Source organism: Typopeltis vanoorti, chromosome 10 (assembly GCF_054136105.1).
Source record: "Typopeltis vanoorti isolate ZY-2024b chromosome 10, IOZ_Tvanoo_1.0, whole genome shotgun sequence".
NCBI lineage: Eukaryota > Metazoa > Arthropoda > Arachnida > Uropygi > Thelyphonidae > Typopeltis > Typopeltis vanoorti.
The window spans coordinates 97,582,816-97,597,840 of NC_143558.1; the positions used below are offsets into that span (position 1 = coordinate 97,582,816).

Sequence of the window (15,025 nt, forward strand, 5' to 3'; positions counted from 1 at the left end):
AGTAATGAACTTGATAGCCAAGGCAAATGAGAGAGAAGAAAACATAGGAAAACCCCCACACCTTCAGAATTGGAGCAAATTCTCCATTATAGATGCACAAAAATTAGACCCAACATGGGGGAGAATATATCAACGAATCAAAAGGGGGGGGGGGAGAATCTTGGAGGAACACTCCTTTCTGCATTCTTTAATTTTGGATGATGATGATGGCATCCTAATAGCAAAACATGATATCACTGGAAATTGGAAAAACAAAATAGTAGTTCCTGCTGTCATGATTCCTTGGGTGTTGTATTCCTTTCATGATGCTGACCTAGCAGGACACCGAGGGTTTTTTCGGACATGGGGGGGGGGGGAATAAGAAACAGATATGTGTGGAAAGGGATGAGACGAGACGTTGAAAATTATGTGTTTTCATGTCATCTATGTTAAAGAAAATCAAGTTACGGAGGAAAGGCTCCTTTCCAACCTTTCCCTATCCCTAGTTGCCCTTTTCAAGCTATAGCCATGGACATTATAGGTCTGCTCCCTATTACTTCTAAGGGAAACAAGTATATACTTGTTGTGATAGATATATTCTCTAGGTTTCCAGAAGCCACAGCTATGAAGAATCAAACTGCACAAACAGTGGCTGACAAGTTGTTTAAGATGATCATTTCAAGATATGGAACCCCGCAAACACTTCTCACTGATCAAGGTTCAAACTTTACAGCTGAAGTTATGCTCCAATTATGTAAATTATTGAAGATAAAAAAGCTTTTCACTACTCCCTATCACCCCCAAGGAAATGGAATGTGTGAGAGGATGAATCGTACCCTGAAACAAACCCTATCCAAACTTGCAGATAATAACTTATATAATTGGGATAATTTCCTTCCACACACCCTTTTTGCCTGTAGAACAGCCCTGCATGCTGCTATAAAAGAAGCCCCTGCTGTAGTTTTATATGGTTTTGAACCACTGTTTCCCAGTGATTTCAAGGACTCGCATGCAAACTCAGGATTCCCAGACATTGATGAGTACCTTAACAATATAATCTCTGAAAACAAAGTTGCATATGATCTAGTAGCAGAAGCCAGTCAAAACAGCTCACAAAAGGCTAGAGCCTATGCAAATAAATTGAGAAATTACAAGGAATTAAAACCTGGAAACTTAGTACTTTTACGACAGGAGCCTAGTAACAAGAAAACAGGGAAGTTTGGAAAATGTGCAACGGGACCTTATGAAATTGTTGAAAAGATATCTCCTGTCAACTTTCAAATAAGAGAATCAACGGGATTGAAAAGAACTCTAACCTTCCACTCAGACCGATTGAAATTGTTCAAGAAGAGACCTGACCAATTGGTCTGCCTAGGGGATTCATTAGAGGCAATATGGGGAAAAAGAAAAAATTACCATGGAAAAAGTAACTACAGAAAGAACACAAATAATGCAAAACAACCAAAACACAATAATGTCAATGGAGAAAATGAATTTAATTCTGAAGATAGTCCCATACTACAGGTATAGAAGACATGCTGACTTGGATAATCAAAGTAATAAGAATTCTAATGAAAAAGTGAATGAGAATAAATGCACAAGTCATGATAAGGAACCAAGTTTAATCAAACTAGGTACTACTTAAGAACTCGGAAAGGAACTAAGAAATCTGATTCCTCCACAAAAAGGGCTTGTATGAAAAATTTTTCAGAGGAAGAGTAAGCCTTTGTTGGATTCTGAATATATAGATATTTGAGTAATTAATATTTACTTCAGAATCCAACATGATCTTCCATCACATAAGCTATACTTGTAATTATCATTTAATGTAAATCACTTGTTTATAAATTAATACTCATGTAACTACCTTTTAGTTCTATTAATAATTAATTAATCAATGATATATAATAATAGTGAAAAGACTCTGTATTAAAATATAAAATATTATTAAGTTTATTTTATTTATTGCTATGTTAATATTATAAGAATTTGTATTCAACATTTTAACTGTATATTAATTGAAATGTAAATATTCCTTATTTGTTCCTGTATGTAGAGGTATAACGTTGTGCAATGCCTCAGTTTTATTATATTTTGTTTTAGTTGTCATGGAGACGTATGTAAGATAGCAAGCACAAGTTTAGAACAGAGCGTGGCAGATCAGTATTGAAGGGCTGGAAAAGGATTTTAGTAGAAATAGAGCACGAGAATAATTTCGGCGGGAAGAAGGAATATATATATATATATATAAATAAGTGAAGAGCAGACAAAACGATTCATTCAGGGGAATCAGAGTGAGATGACAGCGAGTCGGCGAGTCAGTCTAGTAGCTCACTAAGGTTTATTTGTCATTCCTCAACTTACTAGTAACTCGCTCCTCGACTAGTAGATTGACTGGATGACTAGTGATAATTTTGTTGGGATTTTGACTCAGGACCGACCTTTCAGGAACACACAGAAACTTGAAGAATAGCACGGAGTAACTAAGAGAATAAGTAGATACAGCAAGGTTAAATTTAAACGATAGCTGTGCTAAGAGATATAGTGCCTAAAAGATTAATTAAATGCTGGAAGAATAGGCAACTGTGCATAAAAACTTCAAGTTAAAGAATTACTGCGTGTTACCTTAATTCATGAGTTATTGGTAGAATACTGAATTGAACAAGTGATGTCAAAGATAGTACAAGCGTTTTGCTCCAAGCAAGAACCTTTAACTATGTGAATTGCGACCATTAATTTATTCAGTTATTACTAAGAGGATTTGTTTTTAATGAGTGCTGTTAATTATTTTAAGTGATTACAGTTATAAAAGGTGTCTGTATATAAGTAGATGAACAAGGAAATTTACCGGTAAGAATTAACCAACTTTGTTACTCCTATGCGGAGATACGTGTGTGTGTGTTTCTTCCTAAAATATCCCTACATTGACAGTAACTTTTGCAGAGAATAGCTGGAGTGTGGATTTAAGAGGATATACTTGTGAAGAAGTGTTGCCGCCCTTATATTGTATTTGAAACTTAAGTAACTATAAGATATTAATGTAGTTGGTTACTAAGGAACTTATGACATTGAACTTTTTTAAAATGGTCCATTTAATTTTGTGAAAGCTGTATTTCAGACAACAGATTAACCATTGCCTGAAATTATATGATTATATTACCAGATGAGCTAAAATGTTTGTAATACCTTATTCAGTGATTTAAACTAAAGTGTATAATTTGTAAGCCTATATTAAATGTTTGTTTTGTTGATCTAAAGTTGTACTTTGCCCGAATCTTTTTTACTGCACCGTTCATAAAATAATCGAACCAAAGCGGGTGAATTAAATAAGTTAAGTAAACTCTGCCTGTATACATAATAACAACACATAAAAGGGAAATAGTTGAGAGTTGGTTTTACTTTAATTCTTGGACTAATTTAGATATAGAGTGGCGCAGTCAATAAATATAAATTTTCTCTATATTTGGATTAGAAATCAACTAGAAACTTATTTTTTTTTGTTTAAGAACATCGTAGTGACAAATTGACGGATCCAAAGTATAGGTTAAGATGAAATAGGATCCAACAGCATATCTGAGCAGCCAGGACCCTAAACTTTACTTTGCATTACAAAAAGAAGACAATAACTCAGTCTTGCCAAATAGGAAATGTACACACTTATACTTCCACCACAAGTTATCTTTCTTGCTGAACAGTATGATATTACTTAAAGTTACAACATACATTATATATTAATTAGGAAAACTTAATTAATATTTCCAATATTTTGGCAAAGTCAAATTGCCATCATCATCAGAGAACATTGAACAAACTGGTGTGTATGTACCCATGCACTACATAAGCTTAGTATGACCAAAGCGGAACAACAAATGCAAGTCTAATTGCCATCATCCTAAATAGTGCCCCCTAGTGTTATGGGATGGGAAATTTAATTTTGCCAAAATATTGGAAAAATTATTTTTTTTTTTTTTCGAATTAATGTATAATGTACATTGTAACTGCAACTAATATCGTTGTGAATAACCAACTGTATGGTAGTTTAAAAATGTTAAAAATGTGAACACACATCAAAAAAGTGTTTCCATTTTTACTAAGCCATATATTGTTATTATTATTCTCATAATAAACATTGTAGGTTCAACAGACTCATCATGAGAGGTCTGATTTAGTGAGAAACATCAGTCTTGTTATACCTTATACATATTCACTGTGTATAAAGCTACTCACCCTCTCCCCCCTTTACAACTTTCATGGAAGGGCTTTTACTCTCATCAACTTATACGGATGGTCTCTTTTCCTATAAGCTCCAATTTATATATCGTAATCTCTTCTCATAATCAACAGACTACTGAAATTGCCTTAGTCACCTAAATTTGACCTATCTGTTGTCCATCCCAATCTCCTAGCTTCTATTCCCTTTGGGGTAATCTGTTAAATGTCATTGTGAAGTCAAAGAATATCACCACATGAGTTCCCCTTGACCAACACATTATTATTAAATTCTGTTAAATTGCTGAAGCAAGTCCATGCTGATCATCATAGTCATTCATCTCTCACTTAATTCCGATATTCTCTCTAGTGTCTCTAATAACTGCAACTGTTGATCTACGTGCTGTTCTATAATAGGAAACTTTCTTTCTAGCACTCTTTTCATGCAGCAGTAGCAGCACTGTCTTGCCTTGATTAGAGTCCTTAGGATCCTTGCTATTCCAAAACTCTCATTAAACAACAATCATGGCCATACACAAGTTCTTTTGCACATTTAGAATAAAACTATGTGGTAATATGCCATATATTCAACATCCTAGCTGACTCAATACCTAATATATCTCTGGTTCTTTCATTTCTAGTTCCTCTAGTATTTGCATAATATTCATACCAGTATGATATTGACAAAGTGCTCATTTAATAACTGCACTATATTGTTTTCCATGTGAGTTTGTTATTAGTACTATTCACCTATCTCACTCTGTTATAACAGTTTTTTCCCTTGCTTGCCAAAATGTGGGAGAATGCCCTCAAAAGTGACAAGCATGGTAAAGAAAGTTTCTCATGCTTTACCTTCATTTTATGTTCCTAATGCATCTGACCACTACCAATTGTGTAATATCACTCCATTACATCTTTTCCCACATTGGTTGCCTAATTTTACTGTTCATCTGTTTCACTCCTACTCTATTTATTTGCCTAACTCTTGATACACAGCATTAATCTGCATTGTCAGATTTATGATATCCTATTCCCATACTCTGCCAACCTCATTTCTCCCACAGCTTATCACCATATAGTATTCATATTAGTTCACCATGGAGTTTTGTTTTATCGCATGCCTCAAGTGGAGGTTTAAGAAGTGCTGATGATGAAGTGTGCCCTCCCGTGATAAGTCCGTGGAATCCTTGAAGGTATTATAACAATACCGTCAGTTATATAACAATGTTCCATCCTGCCTGAGCAAATAATAACTGTGCTCAGGCTGGATAGAATATAATTTAAACTAGTATTTTGGATTTCTACTCAAATTGGTTGTCATCTCACTTTTAGCTTAAAATGGACCACTTTTGTGGGGCCAAATTATCCAAAATTATTTGTAATAGTAAAAAGGTACACATTATAGATAACAAATACATATGACATATTAACAAAAATTGCTAGATTCAGGTTTGACTTGTGTGTGTGTGTGCATGCTGATGAATATCATTATATATGAGAGTGTTTATTGCAAGATGCGCTTTTATATTGATCGTCTTGGATATTGTCAAACTTATGTGTAATAAATAGATTTAATTCTTTTTTCTTAGATTGTATGGGACTTTCTCTTTTTTTTTCACGTGCCACATTGTCATCGCCAAAATCCTAGCTGTTTATAAGGATACTGAATTTTTAGAAAACAAACTAGGACGTAACGGTGGTTGTTCTGACATTGACCACTGTATATCGCATAGTGGTCAATGTCATAGTGTTCTGACATTGACCACTATGAGATATACAGAAAATTTTGTTCTGCAAATGTTGAAATATTGTTTGTGTTCATTGCCAGGTTGTATTTTCATAATAAAACTGAATTATGAAATATGGTCATTTAGATATTTGTGAGCATGTAAAATAGAGAAATCATAAAATAGTGCATCTGATAAAACATCTGATAAATGGAGTTGAAGGAATTGCTTGCTGAGTACTTCAAGGGAAAAAAAAAAAATCTATATATATATATATATAGAGAGAGAGAGAGAGAGAGAGAGAGAGAATCTTCATAATCAGAAGTACAATATGTCATTAAATTCAGTTTTGTACTTAAATTTTTCCCATAGTGAATACTTTCATAGAAATCTATAATGAAGAAGCAGTATTAATGGTTGGTAGGGTCAGGGATGTGTGCCAGTTTCTAACAGTTGGCAGATATGAGAGCCAAGTTGAATATTACTTTTAGTTTATTAATGCATTTTTAAATTAGTCCACATTTCATTCTTAATTCACTTAAAATTCATTTGAGTAGTTAGATAAGTTTTGAGGTCATGTTGAAACTCTGGTTAAAATGTCTGCATTATTTACCCATTTTTGTGCATGTTACAAGATAAAAATCCTTTTAGGTCATTTAGCAACTGTGAATGAGATGTATAGATTTATGTTGCCCCTGCACAATAATAGTGTTACCCTGTCAGGATGAATTTAATAAAATTTGGAATCATTACTAATATTTGTTGAGGTATTTCAAATTTGGTATAAATTGAACCATTTTTTAGTCACTCCCATCCACAAAAGGTTGTAGACTTATAATGAATTTTAGTTTCATGGATGGACTAAATATTAGATAATGTGGGAATCCTGCTTTATGCACACTAATCATGGAACTTTTTTCAAGTCATTTCAGATCTCGTCATCACAGAAGCAGTTTTCACCAAATAATGAAAATCATCTACACCTTAATGACATTTTATTATTATTATTATTATTATTATTATTTTGACACCTCCAGGGAGTCCAAAGACTCATCGAGGGAGAGTGTGCCGACAGCATCGAACGATTGGCCCCCTTCCAACTACTAACCGTGCTCAAACTTACTTAACTGAGCCATTAGTAGCAGAGGCTCTACCAATGAAGATATTGTTAGATTTATAAATAAATGAATGAATAAATGAAGATATTGTTAGATTTATTTACAAACCGCACACACCATAGTGAGATTTAAATCCAACCTATTGGTTGGAGAGAGTAAAGACACTCACTCTTGGCCAACTAGCAATCAAAATTATGTTATAAATGACAGTAAGATTATTATGATATAATTATGAATTCTGCTGTGTTAGGAGTAATAATCTTGAATTTCATATTAGGGTCATCATCTGGAGTGTACACACACATACAAAGACATGCTATGTTACAATTTAAACACTATACCAAAGTATCATAATTTTGTTAGCCATTACTCTACTGCCCTAATGAATACTGATTATTGTGTAACATTTAAAAAAAAGGATAGTTAGATAACAGGAAGGAGACCTCCACATATCCTTTTAAAGAATGTGTGAAACTGATCAGAGCTTCTGGTTTAATGTCCAGTCCTTAAGCTGTAGTGCAACCTATTATAGGTAGTTACCTGGATACTGAACAAATGAGGATGGCCTAGTAATTTGGAATCTTATTGGCTTTAACCAGTATACCACAGTGGTACATGATCGTTTCATGCCTGCTGCTGAGGCTTCACCTTGTTAATCCTTCCCCCTTGTTTCTACCACAGCAGAGGATTTCTTGGATGCTGAAGAACACATTGACAAGTAATGATAAGGATGTTATTATCCCTCTTTATATGGTTATGATCTGACCACTTGTTGCCTACTTTGAACAGATTTGGTCACTGACTCTTCTTGGGAATCGTGAGGTGGAGAGGATACAGAGGTAAGTGACCAAGTCTGTGGAATATTCACTATTAGAATAATTGAGGGAAAGGAAAATAATGAGAAAAATTTATGGACCAATTAAAGATAAGGATGACAATTGGAAAATAAGAACAAATAGTGAAATTAGCAAATTAATAAATGAAGATATTGTTAGATTTATTAAGGCACAAAGAATTGCATAGATAGGCCATTTAAAAAGGATGGAAGAAAGTAGAGGAGTTAAAAATATATATAAATTGAAAATAATTGGACAGAGAAGAAGAAGTGGTTAGATGAGGTTGAGAAAGACCTTGGAATTCTTAAAATTAAGATTTGGAAAAATACTACTCTGAATAGAGTAGAATAGAAAAATATTGTGAAGCAAGCCAAAACCTATAAAGGGTTGTAGAGCTAAAAGAGGAAGAAGAGGAATTTGAGAGTGTGTGGGTTGCAGAGTTTAGCTGACAGAGGAGAGGGGGATATGATAGAAACTTTTAAGTTACTAAAGGGATATTATAAGATTGACACAAAAGAAATTTTTCAGTACATGGGGAGTAAGGAGAAAACAAGAGATCACAGTTGGAAGTATTCTAAGTAGGAATGTGCAAACTAAGTTCTTTACTTGGACAGTGGTGAACAAGTGGAATGGATTGCCAGAGCTGGTTGTAAGTCTCCCAACAGTGAATAGGTTTAAGGAGATGTATGATAGGCTGTGTTAATGGATAGAGTGGATCTCCTACAATGAGTCTTTTCACTCCATGGAGTGCCCATATAAATAATTATTATTATGGCAATCTAACAAATTAAGATTATCTGACAACAGTTTATGATCAATTTTCTTTCAAATCTCATTTGAATAATTTTTACGTTTTGATCTTCTAATCACCTGGTTGTTTATATCTTTGTTATTTTTTTATTGCCATTTTTGCTTCATACTCTTGCTTTGCTAATCTTTCATGTTTATTTTTTTGAAGTGGCCATTCTATCTTAGATTTTAGTCCTCCTAATACTTCTTGAATATTAATGTCCATTTCCACTCTCTTTTTTGCTCAGCCATGCTCACTTTATCTTGACTCTATGCATCCTCAGTTTTATTATACAGAAGTTGCCCCAAATGCAACCTATCTGTCCTAAATAATTTTAACTTCCCTTCAACTAACCCAACTCAGGCATCAATGTTATTAATTATATCTGCTCTCCTTCTCAACTTACTATTGTGGACCAAGGACTGATCCTTGTGGTACACCACTGATTACCTTATCTTGCAGACTCCCATATTTCTCCAATTTATTTAGTAGGCTTTCATTATGTATTCTGTCAGAAGCCTTAACAAATTCCAAAAATATCATAATGTATCCATTCCCCTTGTCTAACTCAACATTATTATAGGATGTGAGCAAGTTGCTAAAACATCACCTTCCTTTAGTAAATCCATGCTGTTCATTGCAGAGTAGAGAATATCTACTGTGCAATGAACAGAAGAGATTCTCTGCCAACCCATTTCTGAATGTAAGCCCTAACCAACTTTTTGGAAATCTTCACCATCACTCCTGAGATACTGATTGGTGGATAGTTGGATACATCGGTCTTTGCACCACCATTGTCCAATGGGATTACCATAAATTCTTTCCACTCCTGCAGAAACTTCTCTGTTTTGAGACTCAAATTATAGCCTGGTTAAAGGAGTAACCAGTTCAGCTGAACACTCTTTTAGCACCTGTGCTAATATCCCATTAGTATCTGTTGCTGAATTCTTATTCAGTTTGTGCAACAGCTCTAATACCATCTCTTCATATATCTGAGTTTCTTTATCCAGTGAAAAGGTAGCAGTGAACTTGCTGCATACACCAAGTTGATAGCTTTTAGTAAAGTGGGCATCCCTTAGTTGAACAACCTCTTCTGCATCTGTCACCCTCAAACCATCTGCATTCAGTAGAGTTATTCTTTCATATTCATTCTTCCTTTTACTTGCAGCAATCAATATAATTCTTGTGGGTTATCTTTAGCTTGCAGAACCAGATTCTTTTCATAACCAGACTTTGCTTTCCATACCATAGTTGTGACTATTCTAGCCTGCTGCTTATAATTTTCATGATGCACATCATCCTTATGCACACGGTATTCCTTCCACATCATCCTTTTCTTACGAATCTCTTGCTTAATAAGATTTTACATTCATTTGACTCCTGCCCTATTTATTCTTCGAACTCATGGGAGATATTCTGATATTGCATCATTTAAGTACCTTTTAAATGTTTCCCATGCAATGTCAATGTTCTTCTCATTCAGCAACCAATACCATTGCACTGAACTCAGTATACTCCTCAATTGGTCATAATTTCCGGCTTTGTAGTTTGGCATATAACCTTTATTGAATGAAACATTCAGAAACTTACTCACTTGGAAAGTGAGTACTGCATGACTGTCACTGACCAGAGGCAGAATAGTTACGTCTTTAACTGAAATGTCCTCTGACACTATAATTAAATCTAACACTCTTTAATCTCAAGTTCCTGCTGTCACATATTGCTTGAGGAAGTTGTCTCACGAGAGCTAGATAAATTCAGTTTATTCTTCTCATGGGGTATTACTGCTACCCAATCAATATTTGGGTAATTAAAGTCTTATTATGATCACTCTAATAAAATAATTTTGGATATCTGACTCTTCTCTAAACAAATACCTCTACAACTTGCTGATTTTGCCCACACGGCATAGGCTAAAAAAGTAACTAATTAGAGTCTATTAAGTTGGAACAGTTTAGAGTAATATTGGAGTGGGGACATTATTAAATAAAATAAGTCATATAATTCATTTTTATGATACATTCCAAAAATTGACTGTAAATTAGAAAACCTTAAAGGAAAAATTTCGTGAACTCAGGTAATAATAGGCTTTTACACTCCATTATGATTGATGTGCATGCTCACATATGCACTGCATAGAGGGAACATTGTCTCTTATAAGCAAATCTGATGTGAAAGTAAAAGTTTTTTTTTTTTTTTTAGAGTTATGTAATCTTTATACTAGAACCTTGAAAGAAATAATTTTATCTCCCCTTCAGAGTCCTTCCAGTTTTTACCTCTTGTCATATAAGATTGGCATATCATCATCTTAGAAAGCATTCCTTTCTTCATAAGGAAAATGCTCCTCAATCCACAGTAACTCCATTAGCATACCCATTGGCTGAAAATATTTTGGTTTGAATTTCATCTAAAACGCAAGGAACATTGAAGAGAACTTTTCAGCTGAAGGTGAGTTCAGTCAGTCATATATGGAAGGTTTAACTTTACTCTTTTCTCTGACAATTTAGTTGCCTATCCCCCCTTAAACTGATAATAAACCAACCAGATAACACATCGTTTAACAAATATACTATAACTACCTCATAGCCTTCAATTGCTTTGGCATACTTTTAAGCATAATTTCCAAAATCAGTGTTGGAGGCATGCACTTACCATCTGTAATAACATTCTTCCATTGTTCAACATGTACCTTTTATGTATTCTGTTATTGGATATGAAGTTAACAGAAAATGACTGCATTGCTCATGTGAAGTAAGTAACCGAGTTTGTGTTTTTGCTCGCCTGTTTTGCCTTGCAGTTTAGTCAGATCTAGTCCATCACACTCATTGCACTAATATCTCTTGATTACTTTATCCTTCTTCTTATCAACATTAGATATTGTCAGCCTAAGCTGACATCATCTTTTTTTTTTGCCTACTAATGATATTTGCAACCTTTTTTCACTTAAATGCTTGATGTACCAAGAATTTTGCATCATAGAAATGTATTGTCCTCTCTTGAGCCATGCTGGGATTTAATTCTGCACCCAAGCATAGTGTAGTGGCCTCTTTATATATATATAATAAGAGGACAGCTCAGAATAAACCTGCTTAATTTTTGTATATAGTCATCTATGCTTTATGCATTGTTTGGTATATATTCAGGTGTGTGTGCTCCCTTTCTCCCATCCAATACATGTTATGTTTAATTTGACATTTAGACATTTATTGGTGAATATTCTGTGCTATATATTATTTTTTTAAAAAAAAACTAATTCCTGATTATGGGGATTTTTTAATAGGATTCTCACTAACTCATGGGGAAGTTACGGCTTTAAACATTAATCTTCACTGATCATTTTCATTATGCCTAAGAGAAAACAAAAAGAATCTGAAGGTGAAAACCCAAAGAAGAAGAAAAAAGGTAATGTTGATATAACTTGAAAAGCACCTAAAATTAAAATGGTAACAAATTTTTGTATCGCAGATATTAAAAATCAGGTTTTTTTTTTTTTAAATGCAGGGTGTCACAAAAGTAACATGTCGATTCCAGTTGCTTATAACACAAAAGTGAGAAAGGGTACAACAGATTATTTTAATTGTGGAGATTAGATTTGATTGTCCCCATTTGCAAAAATTACTTCGATCATCTTGCTCATCTAGAATTTTTCTGTGCGTCACTTAAAGCACAGTGCTTTCAATGCTGTCTCAAGCATATTTGGAATTATATCTAATGCACCTCAGATATATATCTTCCCTAAGATCTTTGTTCATCATTTATTTGTATATTCTTGAAAATCCTGTAGCAAACCTAGTGCTAATTCAGTCTCTTTATATATCTACAGTCATATCTATCTGGCTTGAAAAAGTATCTTAAATATATTATTCTATTCCAGTAGTGATTGCACAAATGCTCCAGGCACAATAATGTGGTCCATTCACATCATGCTTAGTTTTTGTCATCTTCAAAATATAAATCATGGATCAATCTGGCATAATCCTTCACTAAACAGTAATTTATTGTTTATGCATGGATAGACCACTTATGCCATTCCCACTCACGAAAGGTTGTAAGTCTATAATATATCAGTACCGTGAGCAGATTAATTTTTTTTTTTCTATTTTTTATTTTATAATTTTTTAAAATTTTAATCTTTTTTTTTTTTTTTTTTTTTTACATGTCCAGAAACCCTGCTCTAGAGACTAAACATGGAATTTTTTCAATCCACTTCAGGCCTTTAATAAGCAGGATGATGGTCTCATATCAGGCAGTGAAATCCATCTAACTAAAGATAATCACAAACATCCACAGCATGATTCGAACCCATGACCTGTTAGAGTAGGTACACTAACCACTCAGCCAACTAGTCCAGCACATGATGTACATTGGAAATGAGTTTTTATATATTTGTTATCACAAGTTTTGTGTGGAAGTCATTAACAGTATCTATTAAACTGAAAAATCGATTGATGGTCTGTTTGGCTAACAAGTCCTCAAACTTCGGTTCCTAGATTGCTTGTGTCTTAAATTTTTGTATCCTTGAGAAAATGTTGTTGCGACTATTTTAATATTTGATATTCCATGGTAAAATGTTGCACTTACTTATTCATTCATTCATTTCGTATGGTGATTCAATGGCCGTGAGCCACTTTTACGTGAAGGTACAGCACCACCTCAATCCCTCCCTATTTTTATCCGGGCTCGGGACTGGCATAGCTGACAGTTCAGACCTATGGCTGGAAGAATTGTCTTATTATGACTCTGTAACTGATAGTTATCTTCATTTTTTCTGTTTTTCACATGGAACATGTATATTTTGTTTTTCATTTATTTTAGATACTTCCATGTGCCTAAACTTTAAGTTCTGTCTAATTTTCACTGAAGTACTCAAACAAATGCTAAAGTTCGGTCCTCTTGCACAGTTGAATTTTCATTTTGAAAGTGTGCTTCAATAATTGCAGCATCCTCTTGATTTTGTTCTGTTTATTTTTTATTAGATTTCCATGAACAGAACATCAGTGGATGGTGGGGGGGGAAATATGACAAATAATCACAAGTACTTAGGAGTGCCCTTTGTTTATATATCAAAAAATCTAACTGAAACTGAAATATCAAAAAAATGTTATATCTAGCAGAGTAAGTCAATATCATGATTCCATTGCCTTTCACGGTTTTTAAGTTAGGAGTTGGTGCATAGGCCTGTATCCAGTTAGTGTGGAGACGATTGCAGCAATGGTTTATTATTGTTTGGCTGAACATTGCAACAGCTCAAGTCAGGTTGATAGTGTTAAGATCATTGTGAGGAAATTTTCATTCATCAAGTGAATATGTATCAAGAAACTTTTATTTCCTCGTTTGTTTCATAATGTCCACCAATCTGTATGATTCATTTTTCATTAAATTATTCAATTCAGTCATTTATTCTTCATTCCTCACAGTTGAAAGATATCTAGAACACTTTTTCATTGAAATCTTATTGATTTTTACTCAAAACATGTCTGGATGCACAATAACAACACACTGGCTTTGCTGACCCAAATATGAACCAATACAATGAGATGTAACTGTATCCACATAAGCAGCAACTTGTTCAGTTGAAATTCCTCACAGTTGAAAGATATCTAGAACACTTTTTCATTGAAATCTTATTGAGTTTTACTCAAAACATGTCTGGATGCACAATAACAACACACTGGCTTTGCTGACCCAAATATGAACCAATACAATGAGATGTAACTGTATCCACATAAGCAGCAACTTGTTCAGCTGCATCACTACATCACCATACAGTGTGGCTTATCAGAGAAAGGATAGTTGCAATACATCAGACATGATACATGGAGTCTCCAATCTGTGCTTTAAGGTTGGATTTCTCAGCTCAAACTTTCCTAACTCTGGTGTTATTTTCTTGGCAAACTGCAGTCTTCGTAATTTTTGGAGCATCCCTTTTCCAACTTTGTTCACCAAATTGGAAGAGTTGTATATTCTCTCACAGGAGTACCTTATGATCCTAACATGCTCTCCTAATATCCTTGATCATTTCCTTAGGAATATTGCAGCACAATTGGAAGAACAACAGGATGTTGTGTCCCCTTCAGTTGAAAAAGACTCGAGTTGAATTCTCATCATAATGAAAGAATTCGTTCTGTGCTTTTTTTTTGAAAAATGGAAGGTGAGTTAGCCATTTTCATGCAGAAGTATCATGGTTTTTTTCTCCTGGAAACTTGGGTTTTTCACCCCACATACAGGCAAATTGGCCATTAGAATACATGCAATTTACAGACAATAAAATATTGATGGTAGGCAGTAGATGGCATTTTGTTTATGGTGGTAGTGTTGTTGCATGTTGGTGGAGTGGTGTGCCCTCCCATGATGATTCCCTGGACT

The 15,025-nt window shown here is 34.2% G+C and overlaps 1 protein-coding gene across 2 annotated transcripts in view; it reads left to right on the forward strand.

Moving 5' to 3' along the window:
• Positions 1-15,025, forward strand: part of LOC150102617 (serine/threonine-protein kinase VRK1-like) — a 254,789-nt gene that overhangs the window by 71,732 nt on the left and 168,032 nt on the right. For both annotated transcript variants that reach the window (XM_090398681.1, XM_090398682.1), the window contains exon 2: positions 11,940-12,061. In XM_090398681.1, coding sequence (XP_090254807.1) covers positions 12,004-12,061 — 58 coding nt within the window. In that variant the 5' untranslated portion in view covers positions 11,940-12,003. The remainder of the gene's footprint in view (positions 1-11,939; positions 12,062-15,025) is intronic.